The sequence below is a fragment of the Sylvia atricapilla genome, unplaced genomic scaffold (assembly GCF_009819655.1).
Source record: "Sylvia atricapilla isolate bSylAtr1 unplaced genomic scaffold, bSylAtr1.pri scaffold_172_arrow_ctg1, whole genome shotgun sequence".
In the NCBI taxonomy this organism is placed as follows: Eukaryota; Metazoa; Chordata; class Aves; order Passeriformes; family Sylviidae; genus Sylvia; species Sylvia atricapilla.
The window spans coordinates 1-14458 of record NW_027077101.1 but is presented as its reverse complement, the minus strand read 5'-3'; the positions used below and the strand labels follow the sequence as shown (position 1 = coordinate 14458).

General features: G+C 69.8%; 3 protein-coding genes across 3 annotated transcripts; all 3 read right to left on the bottom strand.

Moving 5' to 3' along the window:
* Positions 1-3213: 3213 nt before the first annotated feature.
* On the bottom strand, positions 3214-4130 carry CUNH19orf53 (chromosome unknown C19orf53 homolog). Its single transcript, XM_066340265.1, has 3 exons — positions 3898-4130; positions 3560-3615; positions 3214-3469 (listed from the first exon to the last, which is right to left on the bottom strand). The coding sequence occupies exons 1-3, from the start codon at positions 3983-3985 to the stop codon at positions 3335-3337; spliced, it is 279 nt and encodes a 92-aa protein (XP_066196362.1). The 5' UTR covers positions 3986-4130; the 3' UTR covers positions 3214-3334.
* A 126-nt stretch (positions 4131-4256) lies between these two features.
* Positions 4257-9204, bottom strand: MRI1 (methylthioribose-1-phosphate isomerase 1). Its single transcript, XM_066340264.1, has 6 exons — positions 9036-9204; positions 7465-7706; positions 6518-6690; positions 5526-5702; positions 4675-4899; positions 4257-4483 (listed from the first exon to the last, which is right to left on the bottom strand). Exons 1-6 carry the CDS (start codon positions 9165-9167, stop codon positions 4353-4355), a joined length of 1080 nt encoding a protein of 359 aa, XP_066196361.1. The 5' UTR covers positions 9168-9204; the 3' UTR covers positions 4257-4352.
* Positions 9205-9416: 212 nt separating this feature from the next.
* Positions 9417-12981, bottom strand: YJU2B (YJU2 splicing factor homolog B). The gene is made up of 9 exons (XM_066340261.1): positions 12722-12981; positions 12526-12579; positions 12198-12280; positions 12057-12112; positions 11883-11943; positions 11656-11798; positions 10421-10593; positions 10097-10235; positions 9417-10012 (listed from the first exon to the last, which is right to left on the bottom strand). Exons 1-9 carry the CDS (start codon positions 12722-12724, stop codon positions 9417-9419), a joined length of 1308 nt encoding a protein of 435 aa, XP_066196358.1. The 5' UTR covers positions 12725-12981.
* Positions 12982-14458: the final 1477 nt, after the last annotated feature.

Here is a 14458-nt window from a genome sequence, read left to right as displayed (position 1 = left end):
CCCGCCCGCCAGCACACCCAGCCGGGGACCCCCTCCGCCCCCCACCGCCCCCGACCTCCCGACATCGGACCCCCCAAAACCGCCCCCGGGTGTCATCCCCCCGACCCACGGACCCCCCCCAGAACCCCCTGCCCTCCATCCCACCCTCGTCCCTGCATTCCGCAGGCGCCGGGCGGCGCCGCCGCCTTTTTCCCACTCCCGTTTTGGGGACGAAGGTGGGAATTTTGGCACCGGCCGCCGCCCGCCCCCCCCCGTGCCGGGGCCGCCCCCGCCCGGGGCCGCGGGAGCCGGTCGGGGCGGCCGGACCGGCACCGCCCTGGCGCCGGGGGGGCACCGGGAGGGGCCCCCAAAACCGAGGGGGGGCCCCAAAAAAACGGGGGGAGACACGCCACAACCCGGGAAAGAGGGGGGGGGGGGTTGTTAAATCCGGGCTATCCGCAGAGGCGAGGTCGCCCCCCGCCCCACACTTGGGGGGCACCGCGCTGTGCCCGTGGGGCCGGCGGCACCCGAGGGCCGCTGCTGTCGTGACCGCCGTGAGCCGTTCGCGGGGACCCCCGGCCCTGCGCACCCCCGGGACCCTCGAGGCCGCCCAGACCCCTCCCGGCCTCGTGTCGGTGCCGCTGGCACCGGCGACAGCTGGGCGCCGTTAGCACCGGGGGGCCGTCACCGTCGCGACTGTCGCGACCCCCCCGCCGGGAACCCGGCCTCGGGGCACCCCTCCAGCCCCTCCCCGAATCCCCCCGAATCCCCCCGGGCCCGTGTCGCTGCCGCCGCTGCTGTTTACCCCCATTTTTTGGGCCGGTTCCACCCGATTCCCTTTGAAGTCGCCCCGTTGTCGTGACGACGCTGATGTCACGACCGGGCGGGGCCTCGTGGGTCCCACATGGCGCCTGCGGAGCCCCGGCCCCGGGGACACCAGGGACATCAGCGCTGGGGGCCCGCGGCCACCCCGGAGCCACCGCGGCCACCAGCGCTGGGGACCCCGGGGCTGGGACACTGCGACCCTGGGGGCCACGGGGGTCCCGACGCGGCGTGACGGGGACAAAGTGACACTGGTGGCACTGGGGGACACGGGGCCCGGCCTGTCAGGGAGGTCCAGGGGGCTCCTGGAGTGCCCATCCCCGGCCTGGGGACACCGAGGGGACACTGGGGACGTGGCAGGGCCACGGGGACATGTCGGGTGTCACAGTGCTGGCACTCGGCAGAGCCACCAGAGCCATGGCCCAGTGCCGCATCCCCCTGCCCTGTCCCTGTGCCACCATCCTCCCGGTGTCCCCCCGGTGCCACCATCTGTCCCTCCAGTCTCCACAAAGACCCTCCTGCCCCGGGACCCCCCAGAGGTGACCCCCCACCAACGTCCCCTCATTCCCACAGGTGGCCCCGGCCTCGACGCTGAGATGTCACCGCGGGAGCCCCGGGAACGTCGCCGGGGGTGACGCCGCCGAGATGGCACCGCTGCCGCCCGCCGGGGTTCCTGGCGATGGGATTTTTTACCGTTTTTGCCCAAAATCACATTGCCAGGGATTTCCAACGGGCCCCAGCCCCCGCCGCCGTGCCGGGGGTGGCTCCGGACACTGGGGGGACTTCAGGGGACTTCAGGGGAGTTTGGGGGCGGCAGGCTGCCGAGGAGCTCTGGGAGGTGGGTTTGGGGTGCCGGGGTGGGTTTTGGGGGCCGGGGGCAGGGCTTAGCCCACCTGTGAACAGAGTCCAGCCGCGCCGTGTTCACAGTGGCTAAGTTCCGCCTCCCGCCCCCCTCGCCCGGACAACGGGACCCCCCCCCAAAAAAAACCTTTGGGGTTCTCCTGGTCCTTCCCAAAACCGGGATCCCCCCCGAATCCCCCAAACCCCCGAGTGTCACTGGGTGCCGGGACAGCTCGGACCCCTTTGGGCGCCCCCCGGGACCCCCCTGGGCGCTGCCCCCGGTGCCCGCTGAGCTGATTTGCAGTTGCTTTGGATAAACTGGCTCAGTTCAGCAGGAACAGGGGTCGGGCCCCCGCACCCCGAGACCCCCCCTGGGGGTCCCCAATTCCCCCTGAGCCCACCGAGGACCCCCCAAAACCCCTCCAGTCCCGTGTGTCTGTCGCTCTGCCTGAGCTCAGCGGGACCCGCAGGATCTTCCACACCACCGAGACCCCCCAAAACCCCCGGGGGGGGTCACCCAAAAATGAGCGTACGGGGGGGCAGAGACCCTCCAACACGGCTGGGGGGGGGGCCGTGGGGTGCTGGCAGGGGGTGGGGGGCACGGGCGGGTTTTGGGGGGTTTCTGGAGGGCCTCCGGGGCGTGGTCGCTGTTCCCCGGTCCCGGGCGAGCCCCGGCGGCCGTGGGTGAGGCACGGGTGGGGTTCGCGGGGGTCTGGGGGCGCCCCGCCCCACGCGAGGCCCCGGGGGGGGGCTCCGGCCTCCAGCCCCTCCCCCAACCGTTCCCTGTTTGTTTCCCAAAATAAACCCGGCGGCGCCGATTCCAGGGAATTTCCCTGACGTCATTGGAGGCGGGGACTTCGCGCGCCGGCCACGCCCACGGTGGGGGAGGGGAGGCACCCACGTGTCTTTTGCCATGCCCGAAAAGGGGCGTGGCGTCTTTAGGCGCTGGCCACGCCCCCGCCGCGTTCCCATTGGCTGCCGCGGCTGCCTCCGCTGTCAATCAGCGCGGGGCGGGGCGAGCTGCCAGTCATGTGGCCGCTCACCAATCGCCGTGGGGCAGGGGCGGGGCCACGGGGGAAGGGCGGGGCCTAGCGCTCCATTCATAAAGTGGCGGCAGCGCCGGGGAACGGGGAAGGGTCGGGATCCCCCCGCAGCCCCGGGAACCCACCGAGACCCCCGAGAGCAGCCGCAGAGACACCGGGGGCTCCTGATCGTCACCAGGAGCCTCTGAGCGGCGCACAGAGTCCCCGAGAGCACCCCCGAAAACACCGGGAGACCCCAGAGACACCGGGATCCGCGGGAGAACGCCCCCGGCGGGGACCCCCGAGGACATCGGGACCCCCCCAGTGGATGCAAGGAGTTCCCTGAGGGACAGCGCGACCTGCTTGGGACCCCCGGGAACACCTGACCTTCCCCCAGAACCCTCCCGGGAGCACCGGGACACCCCCAGGGGCCCCCGGATCTTGGGGTGTCACCGATGTCCATCCCCCCTTGTCCCCCCGTACCTCCTCCAGGAGCTCCCCAGGCCCTCCGCGGCCACAACCCCCCAAAATCAGACACCAGCCTCGTGGGTGTGGGCAGGGGCCGCCGCCCGCAAATCCCTTTATTAAAAACCGCCTGAGAAGAGCTCGGGCTCCCGCAGACCCTCGCGGGGGTCACCGGAGGGGGCTCAGAGGACCTTCCCCGGGCCGGTTCAGCCGCGGCCCTTCTTGGCTTTGTCTTTGGCGGGAGCCGGCGCCGTGACCAGGGCCAGCTTTTTGGGGAGGCCGCCCTGCGCCCGCTGCACCGTCTCCTGCTCGATCCGCATCCGGATCCCGACCTCCAGGCGCTGGGGAGAGCACGGGGGGTCAGGGGGGCACAGGTGGGGTCCCCCCAGACCCCTCGGCACCCCTCAAACCTCGCCACGCTCCCCCCTCACCTTCTTCAGCTTCTGCTGTTGGATCACGCGGAGCTTCTTCGGGGCGATGGTGCGGCCTGAGGAAAGCGTGGTTGGGGCTGAGACCCATGAGAACCCCCAGGATCACCCCACGGACAAGCCCGAGCTCCCCGGAGGCCCGGGGAGGGCACTGGAGACCCGCCAGGGAACACTTCTACGGGACACCCCCGGCAAATGAGAGCCTCCCTTCCACCCCGAAGTTCTGAGGCCTCCTGTCGCCCCCCGCCCGCCTCGGAGCTCCTCTGAGCGACACTCCCGGAGACCCCCGAGTCTGCCTCTGCCGCAACGCCGTCCCCCGGGACCCCCGGGACCCACCTCACCTCCCTTCCGCGGGCCCCGAGTCCCGCGGGCCGCCGCTGCCGCCGCCTTGGGACGTTTGGCCGCCGCCTTGGGCCGGCCCTGCGCCATCGCCGCCGCTACCGCCCTCAGGCCGGAAGCGACCGGCAGGCGGCGCGCGGGGCACGCCGGGATACACCGAGGCGTTAGTGCCGCAAAGGCTGCCGGGATACACCGAGGCGTTACTGCCGCAAAGGCTGCCGGGATACACCGAGGCGTTTACTGCCGCAAAGGCTGCCGGGATACACCGAGGCGTTACTGCCGCAAAGGCTGCCGGGATACACCGAGGCGTTAGTGCCGCAAAGGCCGCCGGGATACACCGAGGCGGTACTGCCGCAAAGGCTGCCGGGATACATCGAGGCTTTATTGTAAGCAAAGGCTGCCGGGATACACCGGACCGCGGCGCAAGGCACGCCGGGATACACCGAGGCGGAAGCCGTCAGCGCTTCCCGCGCTCCGCCAGCGCCTGGCGCAGCTCGGAGGGGGCGAAGACCCCCCACTCCGTGATGATGCCCCCCGTGATGAGCTCATGCGGCGTGACGTCAAAGGCCGGGTTCCACACGTCGACCTCTGCAAGAGGAAGCGGGGGTATATGGGGTCAGAGGGGCTCTGGCAGCGACCCCAGGCAGGGGTGGGACCCCCGGACCCACAGGGACCACCAGGGAACCCCAAACCCGACACACCAACCCTTTCTGGGGTGCGCCCCGGGGTCTGGGACACTCTGAGCCGCCCAAACGGGACACCCCAGCCACGGCACCCACCGGGGTCAGCCAGCAGCACGTCCCCGAGGTGGGTGAGCTCCGTCCCCGGCCGCTCCTCGATGGGGATCAGGCGGCCCGAGGCCAGCGTGGGGTCGCAGGTGCTGCTGGGGGCGGCCACGTAGAAGGGGATCCCCATGTGCCGCGCGGCCACCGCCAGCTGGAACGTCCCGATCTTGTTGGCCACGTCCCCGTTGGCGGTCACACGGTCAGCGCCCACCACCACAGCTGGCGACAGAGCGGGGTCAGAGGGGCCTGTCCTGTGTCACCTGTCCCCATCCCGTGTCCCCCATCACATCCCGTCCGCTTTGTCCCAGGCCTGTCCCATGTCACCTGTCCCCATCCTGGTGTCACCCACCCCGTGTCCCTCCTTGTCCCCATCCTGGTGTCACCCGCCCGGTGTCCCTCCTTGTCCCCATCCTGGTGTCACCCACCCCGTGTCCCCATCCTGGTGTCACCCACCCCGTGTCCCTCCTTGTCCCCATCCTGGTGTCACCCACCCCGTGTCCCCATCCTAGGGTCACCCACCCCGTGTCCCTCCTCCTTGTCCCCACCCTCGTGTCACCCACCCCGTGTCCCCACCCTGGTGTCACCCACCCTGGTGTCACCCGGCCCGTGTCCCCACCTTGGTGTCACCTGCCCGGTGTCCCTCCTCCTTGTCCCCACCCCGTGTCCCCACCCTGGTGTCACCCACCCCGTGTCCCCATCCTGCTGTCACCTGCCCTGTGTCCCTCCTTGTCCCCATCCTGGTGTCACCCACCCCATGTCCCCACCCTGGTGTCACCTGCGCCGTGTCCCCACCCCGTGTCCCCACCCCGGTGTCACCGGCCCCTGTCCCCCCCCGCCGCCCTCACCCTGCACCCCGCGCTCCCTCATGGCGGCGGCGGCGGCGCTGTCGGCGATCAGGGTGACAGGGACACCGTCGTGTCGCAGCTCCAGCGCCGACAGCCGCGAGCCCTGGTTGTAGGGGCGGGTCTCGGTGCAGAACACGCGCGACAGGGACCCGCGCTCGTGCAGCGCCCGCACCACACCTGGGGACACGGGGGACACCTCAGGGACCCCCGCGACACCCCCGGGGGAAACCGGGGGCGCTGAGACCCCCAGGGTCCCCCCAAAGCCCCCCAGGGTCACCTCAAAGCCCCCCAGGGTCACCTCAAAGCCCCCCAGGGTTACTCCAAAACCCCCCAGGGTCACCCCAAAACCCCCAGGGTCACCTCAAAGCCCCCAGGGTCACCCCATAATCCCCCAAGGTCACCTCAAAGCCCCCCAGAGTCCCCCCAAAACCCCCCAGGGTCACCCCAAATGTCCCCAGGGTCACCCCAAATCCCCCAGGGTCACCCCAAATCCCCCCAGGGTCACCCCAAAACCCCTCAGGGTCACCCCAAACCCCCTCTGGGTCACCCCAAACCCCCTCAGGGTCACCCCAAAACCCCTCAGGGTCACCTCAAAGCCCCCCAGGGTTACTCCAAAACCCCCCAGGGTCACCCCAAAACCCCCCGGTGCCACCCCAAAGCCCCCCAGGGTCCCCCCCAAAACCCCCCAGGGTCACCCCAAAGCCCCCCAGGGTCACCTCAAAGCCCCCCAGGGTCACCCCATAATCCCCCAGGGTCACCCCAAATCCCCCCAGGGTCACCCCAAATGTCCCCAGGGTCACCCCAAATGTCCCCAGGGTCACCCCAAATGTCCCCAGTGTCACCCCAAATCCCCCAGGGTCACCCCAAATGTCCCCAGGGTCACCCCAAATGTCCCCAGGGTCACCCCAAAGCCCCCCGGTGCCACCCCAAAGCCCCCCAGGGTCACCCCAAGACCCCCCAGGGTCACCCCAAGACCCCCGGTGTCCCCGTACCCAGGGCGGTGCCGTAGCCCGCCGTCGCCAGGGTCCCGGTGTTGCAGTGGGTCAGGACGGTGACGGGACCCCCGCCCGGGACCCTCCCCAGGATGTGAGTCGCCCCGTGCGCCCCGATGCTGCGGTTGTCCCTCCGGTCCTTCTCCAGGAGCCCCTCGATGTACTCAATGATGCTGGGGAGGGGGAGAAAAAAGGGGGTGTGACCCCAACCCTAACCCCAAACCCACCCCAGGACCCCCCGAAACCCCCCAAATCCATCCCAGGACCCCAAATCCCCACCGGGGAGACCCCGGGACCCCCCTTTAACACCCCAAATCCACCCCAGGACCCCAAATCCCCACCGGGGAGACCCCAGGACACTCCTTTAAACCCCCAAACCCACCCCAGGACCCCAAATCTCCACCGGGGAGACCCCAGGACACCCCCTTAACCCCCCAAATCCATCCCAGGACCCCAAATCCCCACCGGGGAGACCCCGGGACACCCCCAAATCCATCCCAGGACCCCAAATCCCCACCGGGGAGACCCCGGGACACCCCTTTAACCCCCCAAATCCACCCCAGGACCCCAAATCCCCACCGGGGAGACCCCAGGACCCCCCTTTAACCCCCCAAACCCACCCCAGGACCCCAAATCCCCACCGGGGAGACCCCAGGACACCCCCAAGTCCACCCCAGGACCCCAAATCCCCACCGGGGAGACCCCAGGACCCCCCTTTAACCCCCCAAACCCACCCCAGGACCCCAAATCCCCACCGGGGAGACCCCAGGACACCCCTTTAACCCCCCAAATCCCCACCGGGGAGACCCCGGGACCCCCCCTTTAACCCCCCAAACCTACCCCAGGGGATCTGAGAACCATCAGACACCTCTCCCAGTCTCGGGGACCCCCCAGTACCGATCTCACCCCCCCCGGGGTCCCCCCCAAATCCCCCCGAGCCCCGATACCTCTCCCGCAGCTGCTGGGGGGTGACCCCGGGGGTCTCCACCCGCTGCCGCACGAACTCTCGGAGCCGCTGGGCCTCGTGGCCCAGGTTGGCGGCCGTGGGGCGGGCGGTGAGCAGGAACCCCAGTTTGCTCCCCACAAACTCCTGCAGCGCCCCCAAATCCTCGGAGGGGCCCTCGCCCGCCGCCAGCTCCACGGCCAGGCTCAGGCAGCCCAGCAGGGCGATGGCCGGAGCCCCCCGCACCTGGGGGGACAGCGAGCCCTGAGCCCCTCCCCACGGGTGCGGGGTACCCCAAAATGGGGGTGGTGGGGGGAGAAGGGGCCGGGGTTTTGGGGGTGACTGCGGCGGGGGGCTCGGGGGGGATCGGGGTTTGGGGGGGTCTCCGGAATTTGGGGGGGTCTCTGCGGGTTGTGGGGGTCTCGGGGGTCTCGGGGTTTGTGGGGGTCTCGGGGGTTTGTGGGGGTCTCTGGGGGTCTCAGGGGTTTTGGGGGTGACTGCGGCGGGGGTCTCGGGGGTTGTGGGGGTTTCGGGGGTTGTGGGGGTCTCGGGGTTTCTGGGGGTCTCGGGGTTTGTGGGGGTCTCTGGGGTGTTGTGGGGGTCTCGGGGGTTTTAGGGGTGACTGGGGTGGGGTGCTCGGGGGGTCTTGGGGATATCGGGAGGTTGTGGGGGGTCTCTGGGGTCTCGGGGGGTTTGTGGGGGTCTCGGGGGTCTCTGGGGTTTGTGGGGGTCTCGGGGGTTGTGGGGGTCTCGGGGTTTGTGGGGGTCTCGGGGTTTGTGGGGTGCTCGGGGTGTTGTGGGGGTCTCTGGGGGTCTCGGGGGTTTTAGGGGTGACTGCGGCGGGGGTCTCTGGGGTCTCGGGGGTTGTGGGGGTCTCGGGGGTCACGGGGGTGACTGCAGCGGGGGGTTGTGGGAGTCTCGGGGTTTGTGGGGGTTTTGGGGGTCTCGGAGGTCTCCGGGGTTGTGGGGGTCTCGGGGGTTGTGGGGGTGACTGGGGTGGGGTGCTCGGGGGGTCTTGGGGATATCGGGAGGTTATGGGGGTCTCGGGGTTTGTGGGGGTCTCGGGGTTTGTGGGGGTCTCTGAGGTCTCGGGGGTTTTAGGGGTGACTGCGGCGGGGGTCTCTGGGGGTCTCGGGGTTTGTGGGGGTCTCTGGGGGTTTCGGGGGTTGTGGGGGTCTCGGGGATCTCGGGGTTTGTTGAGGTCTCCGGGGTTGTGGGAGTCTAAGGGTTTCTGGGGGTCTCGGGGGTTTTAGGGGTGACTGGGGCGGGGGTCTCGGGGAGTCTCGGGAGGTTGTGGGGGTCTCGGGGTTTGGGGGGGTTTTGGGGGTCTCGGGGGTGACTGGGGTGGGGTGCTCGGGGGGGGCTCGGTGGGTCTCGGGGGTTTGTGGGGGTCTCGGGGGTCTCTGGGGTTTGTGGGGGTCTCGAGGGTTGTGGGGGTCTCGGGGGTTTTAGGGGTGACTGGGGGGGGGGTCTCGGGGAGTCTCGGGAGGTTGTGGGGGTCTCGGGGTTTGGGGGAGTCTCGGGGTCTCTGGGGGTCCCGGGGGGTCTCTGGGGGTCCCGGGGGTCTCCCCTCACCTCCATGTCGCGGATGGCGCCCCAGGCGCGCTCCACGCCCCCCACCCGCTCGTAGCGGAGCCGCGCCGGCAGCAGCCGCTGGTTCAGCACCTCCAGCGACCCGCGGCGATAGCGCAGCGACTCCAGCGCCATCGCGACAGAGCGCGCGACACAACCCCGCCCCTTCCGGGGCCACGCCCACCGCCGGGGGACACGCCCAGGGGCGGCGCCGGGGACACGCGACACGCCACTCATGACCTTTTATCTTTATTAGTTTTATTTTTATTTTTATTTTCGGGCTGCTCGGGGACATAAATTACAGAGGGGGTCTCGCTGAGGTGGGCGGGGGCTCGGCGCCCCCCAAACCAGCCCAAAGGGGGGGTCCGGCCCCCAAAAATCCCCTCAGGGGCTCTCGGAGCCCGAGTCCGAATAGTCGGCGACAAGGGACGGGGCGGGGGCGGTACCGGGGGGCTCCGGTGCGGTTTGGGCGGTACCGGGCGGGTCCGGTCCGGTTTGGGCGGTACCGGGGGGCTCCGGTCCGGTTCGGGCGGTACCGGGGGGCTCCGGTCCGGTTTGAGGGGCGGTACCGGGGAGCTCCGGCCCGGTTTGAGGGGCGGTACCGGGGGGCTCCGGCCCGGTTTGGGCGGTACCGGGCGGGTCCGGTCCGGTTTGGGCGGTACCGGGGGGCTCCGGTCCGGTTTGGGCGGTACCGGGCGGGTCCGGTCCGGTTTGGGCGGCGGTACCGGGGGGCTCCGGTCCGGTCTGGGCGGCGGTACCGGGGCTCTCCCGCGGTACCGGCACCGGCCGCTCCGTTCCCCCGCCGTCCTCTCCGGTTCTCCTCCGCACGATGCCCAGCCCGGCGGGGGTGGGCGGGGGTCCCGGCGGTGCCCGGGCAGCTCTGGCCGCCCCCAGCCCCAATTTCTGCGGCGCCCCTCGGGGGGAGAACCAGGAGCGCCGCGAGATCTCGGAGCGTTTCAGCCGCTGCTTCTCCTCGTAGGCTGCGGGGATAAAAAACCGGGGTCGGGGGGCTGCGGAACCGCCCCGAAGACCCCCGGGAGCCTCCCCCCGAGCCCCCCACGCACAGTCGGGGGCGCGGAGGGTGAGCAGAGCGGCCAGGCGCCGATCCTCCTCTTCCTCCCGCAGCAGCGGGATGCTGAGGCCGGCCCTCGCCTTCAGCGCCGCCGCCTCCTCCTCCTCCTCCCGCAGCGTCCTCTTCTCCTCCTGCCGCGGAAATGGGGCTGGGGGCGCGGCCCGAAGACCCCCGGGGCCAGGAGGCTCCTGGGCGGGCCGCAGCCCCTCGGTGGGGGGATTTTAGGAGATTTTTTTAGGAGTTTCCTCAGCGGGCGTTCAGGTTTTTTGGAGACCCCCCAAAGGGGTTTTCGGGGGTCCCGGAGCCCCCCACTGACCCGGAAACGCCTCCGCAGGCGGCTGTTGAGGCCGAAATCGTCCTTCCAGGCGTCCTGAGCCTCCTGCAGCCGCGTCAGCGTCGGGGTGGCGCGCTCCAGGACCTCCTTGTCCGTCACCCCGTGCTCCAGGCGGAACATGGGATCCAGCGCCAGGCGCTCCCGCTGCTCCGGGGCTGCGGGGACACGGGACCGGGGACACGTCACCGGGGACAGTGTCACTGGGGACACCCGTGGGGATGGGGACACCCACGGGGACAGGGGACACCGCCACCGGGGACAATGTCACCGGGGACACCCACGGGGATGGGGACAGCCACAGGGACAGGGGACACCGCCACCGGGGACAATGTCACTGGGGACAACGTCACTGGGGACACCCGTGGGGATGGGGACACTCACAGGGATGGGGACACTGTCACTGGGGACACCCGTGGGGATGGGGACAGCCACGGGGACAGGGGACACCCATAGGGACCGGGGACACGTCACCGGGGACAGTGTCACTGGGGACACCCGTGGGGATGGGGACACTCACAGGGACAGGGGACACCCACAGGGACAAGGGACACCGTCACCGGGGACAACATCACTGGGGACACCCACAGGGGTGGGGACACCCGCGGGGATGGGGACAGCCACAGGGACAGGGGACAGCCATAGGGACAGGGGACACCCACAGGGACAGGGGACACTCACAGGGATGGGGACATTTGCAGGGACAGGGGACAGCCACAGGGATAAGGGGCACCAGGATGGGCTGGGGACACTGGGATGGATTTGGGGACACTGGGATGGATTGGGGGGCACTGGGACAGACTGGGGGGCACTGGGATGAACTGGGGGGCACTGGGGGGCACTGGGATGAACTGGGTGACACTGGGACAGACTGGGGACACTGGGATAGACTGGGGGCACTGGGATGAACTGGGAACACTGGGACAGACTGGGGACCCTGGGATGGATTGGGGGACACTGGGACGGACTGGGGGCACTGGGGACTGGGGGCACTGGGATGAACTGGGGGGCACTGGGATGAACTGGGACAGACTGGGAGCCCCCCAGGGCAGCCCTCAGGCACAGTCCCCATGTCCCACCCCTCAGCCCCCATGCCAGGAGCCGCTCCCTGGGAGCCACTGGGAGGAACTGGGAGCCACTGGGAGGGACTGGGAGCCCAGCCGCGGGTGTGACCGTGGCCTGGGGACAGCCCAGAGGCACTGGGCCGTACTGGGACTCACCGGTGGGCAGCACCTGGGCGCTGTCCCCGGGGTCCCAGCGCTCCTCCTTGCGCCGGGCGCCGCTGACGATGACGTAGTCGCAGTTCCCGGGGTCCGTCTGCAGCTCGATGTAGTTGACACACAGGTGACACTTCATCCGGAACCTGGGAGGGGACACGCGGCTCGGGGGGGGGTCCCCAGAAGGTCCCCCAGGTGTCCCCACGGCGGAGGGAGGGGCTGGGGCTCACCTGTACACGGGCGTGGTGTAGTAGGTGCCCACCTTCTTCTTCTCCGCGTTGTACCTGACACCTGTGGGGAGACGGGGGGGGTGAAAACACCCCCCCCGCAGATTTGGGGACCCCCCAAACCCCTCTGGGACCCCCCAAAGCCCCCCCAGTCCCCAGAGGAGAGGTGGGACTCACCCATCCCGATGTGGTTCTGGCAGCCGTCGCACCAGATGTTAAAGGGCATCTCGAACCTGGGGGGACACGGGGGGGTTTGGGGTGTCACAGCCATCCTCGGGAGGTGACAAGGGACATTTCTGGGGTGTCCCCTCCCCTCACCTGATGACAAGGATGCCCTGGGAGAGTTTCCTGGCGCGCTCCCGCAGCGGGTGGCTGTGGTGGTATCTGTTGAGGGAGCCATGCTTGGGAGGGGACAAAAAGAGAAATCAGGTCCCCAAAATCCCCACACGCCCTTCCAGCCCCCCAAAAACTCCCCTCCCGGCTGCCCCAAGCCTCCTGCCACCCCCGGCCCCACAAAACCCCCCCAACCTGCACCCCAATATCCCCCTAAACCCACACCCCCGCCCCACAACCCCCTCCTCAGCGCCCCAAAACTCCCCGGCAGCCCCCCGAAGCCCTCCCCGAGCCCCCCGAGCCCCCAGCCCACCTTGGCGGGGTCGAAGTCCGGCGGGTAGTATTTGTTGGTGCCCTTGCGCTCGCCCTGGGGGGAAACCGGAGGGTCACGGGGTGACCGTGGGGTGACCACGGGGTGACCGTGGGGTGACCACGGAGTGACCAGCGCTGTGGCCGCGGGGTGACCGCGAAGGGCCCGGCGCAGCCGAGGCGGCCCCGTCCCCACTCACCATGGCCGGGGGTCGTTTGGAGCCGCGGCACCGACACGGGCAGGACCGGCGACGGGACCGCCGAGATCACCGGGGAGAGCCCGGCCCGGCCCGGGAGGAGCTGACGGTCACCGGACTGGGACACCAGTCCCTCCTTCGGACTGGGACGGGGACCAGGGGACAGCACCGGAACGAGGCAGGCGGTCACCGGTCCCTACCGGGAGAGGCCGGGCGCAGTTTGGGGGTCACCGGTCCCTCCCGGGGAACAGCCGGCGCCCAGTTTGGGGTCTGGGCTGTACTGGGAGCGGCCCCCGGCCCAGTGGGGAGGCCCTGCTCCGTACAGAGATCTCCGGTCCGCACGGGACTCCCCGGCCTGTCCCGGGATCGGCGCCACGGCCCGCACCGACCACTTCCGGCTGCGCCGCTCAGGCCCCGCCCCTTCCTCCCCGTTCCCGCGAGCTGATTGGTCCATTCACGGCCAAGGGGGCGGAAACCTTCCCGGCGGCCCCGCCCCCCAGCGGCGTTTGCGACCTCTGGCGGCGCCGCAGCGCGGTGACTTACGGCGGCCCATAGCAGCGGGAGCTCCATAGCAACGGGGGGCCATAGCAACGTGTTTCCATAGCAACGGGGGGTCCGCAGCATCGGGGTGCCCCATAGCGATGGGCGCCATGGCAACAGCGTTCATGGCGTCCGTCTCCATAGCAACGAGCTTCAAAACGACGGGGTCCATAGCGACGGGGGGCTCATGGCGACGGGGGTCTCTAGCAACGGGGCTCCATAGCAACGCGCTTCATAGCAACGGGATTCCATAGCAACCGACTGCTCCCCCCCCCCCCCACGGCTCCCCCCATCACCCCGGGACCCCACCCCCGTCCCCATCACCCTGCGTCCTCGCCGGACAGAGCTGAGCCCCTTGTCCCCATGGGGATGGCAGTGTCCCCATCGCTGTCCCCATCACCCCATGAGGGTGGCAGTGTCCCCATCCCCATCACCCCATGTCCCCATGGGGGTGGCAGTGTCCCCATCGCTGTCCCCATGTCCCCATGGCGGTGACAGTGTCCCCATCGCTGTCCCCATGTCCCCATGGGGGTGGCAGTGTCCCCATCGCTGTCCCCATCACCTCACATCCCCATGGGGGTGGCAGTGTCCTCATCACCGTCCCCATCACCCCATGTCCCCATGGGGGTGGCAGTGTCCCCATCTCTCTCCCCATTACCCCATGGCGGTGACAATGTCTCCGTCACTGTCCCCATCACCCCGTGTCCCCATGGGGGTGGCAGTGTCCCCATCGCTGTCCCCATCACCCCATGAGGGTGGCAGTGTCCCCATCCCCATCACCCCATGTCCCCATGGGGGTGGCAGTGCCCCCATCGCTGTCCCCATCACCTCACATCCCCATGGGGGTGGCAGTGTCCTCATCACCGTCCCCATCACCCCATGTCCCCACGGGGATGGCAGTGTCCCCATCGCTGCCCTATCACCCCATGTCCCCATGGGGATGGCAGTGTCCCCATCGCTGTCCCCATTACCTTGTGTCCCCGTGGGGGTGGCAGTGTCCCCATCGCTGTCCCCATCACCCCATGGCGGTGACAGTGTCCCCATTGCTGTCTCCATCACCTCACATCCCCATGGCGGTGACAGTGCCCCTATCACTGTCCCCATCACCCCGTGTCCCCATGGGATGGCCCCCCAGTGACCCCATCGCTGTCCCTCATGCCCATGGTCAGTGTCCCCATCATGTCCCCATCCTGTCCCCCA

Bases quoted from the DNA above. Each gene is read 5' to 3' on its own strand.
- MRI1 (XM_066340264.1), bottom strand. From the start codon at position 9,167: ATGGCGCTGGAGTCGCTGCGCTATCGCCGCGGGTCGCTGGAGGTGCTG. The intron at 7,707-9,035 runs GTGAGGGGAGAC...CTGTCCCCCCAG, and splicing joins GCGCCATCCGCGACATGGAG to GTGCGGGGGGCTCCGGCCAT. The intron at 5,703-6,517 runs GTACGGGGACAC...CCGTGTCCCCAG, and splicing joins GGGCTACGGCACCGCCCTGG to GTGTGGTGCGGGCGCTGCAC.
- YJU2B (XM_066340261.1), bottom strand. The intron at 10,236-10,420 runs GTCAGTGGGGGG...TTTCCGCGGCAG, and splicing joins GCCTGCGGAGGCGTTTCCGG to GAGGAGAAGAGGACGCTGCG. The intron at 10,013-10,096 runs GTGCGTGGGGGG...TTATCCCCGCAG, and splicing joins CACCCTCCGCGCCCCCGACT to CCTACGAGGAGAAGCAGCGG.
- CUNH19orf53 (XM_066340265.1), bottom strand. From the start codon at position 3,985: ATGGCGCAGGGCCGGCCCAAGGCGGCGGCCAAACGTCCCAAGGCGGCG. The intron at 3,616-3,897 runs GTGAGGTGGGTC...CGCTTTCCTCAG, and splicing joins TCGGGGCCCGCGGAAGGGAG to GCCGCACCATCGCCCCGAAG. The intron at 3,470-3,559 runs GTGAGGGGGGAG...TGCTCTCCCCAG, and splicing joins AACAGCAGAAGCTGAAGAAG to CGCCTGGAGGTCGGGATCCG.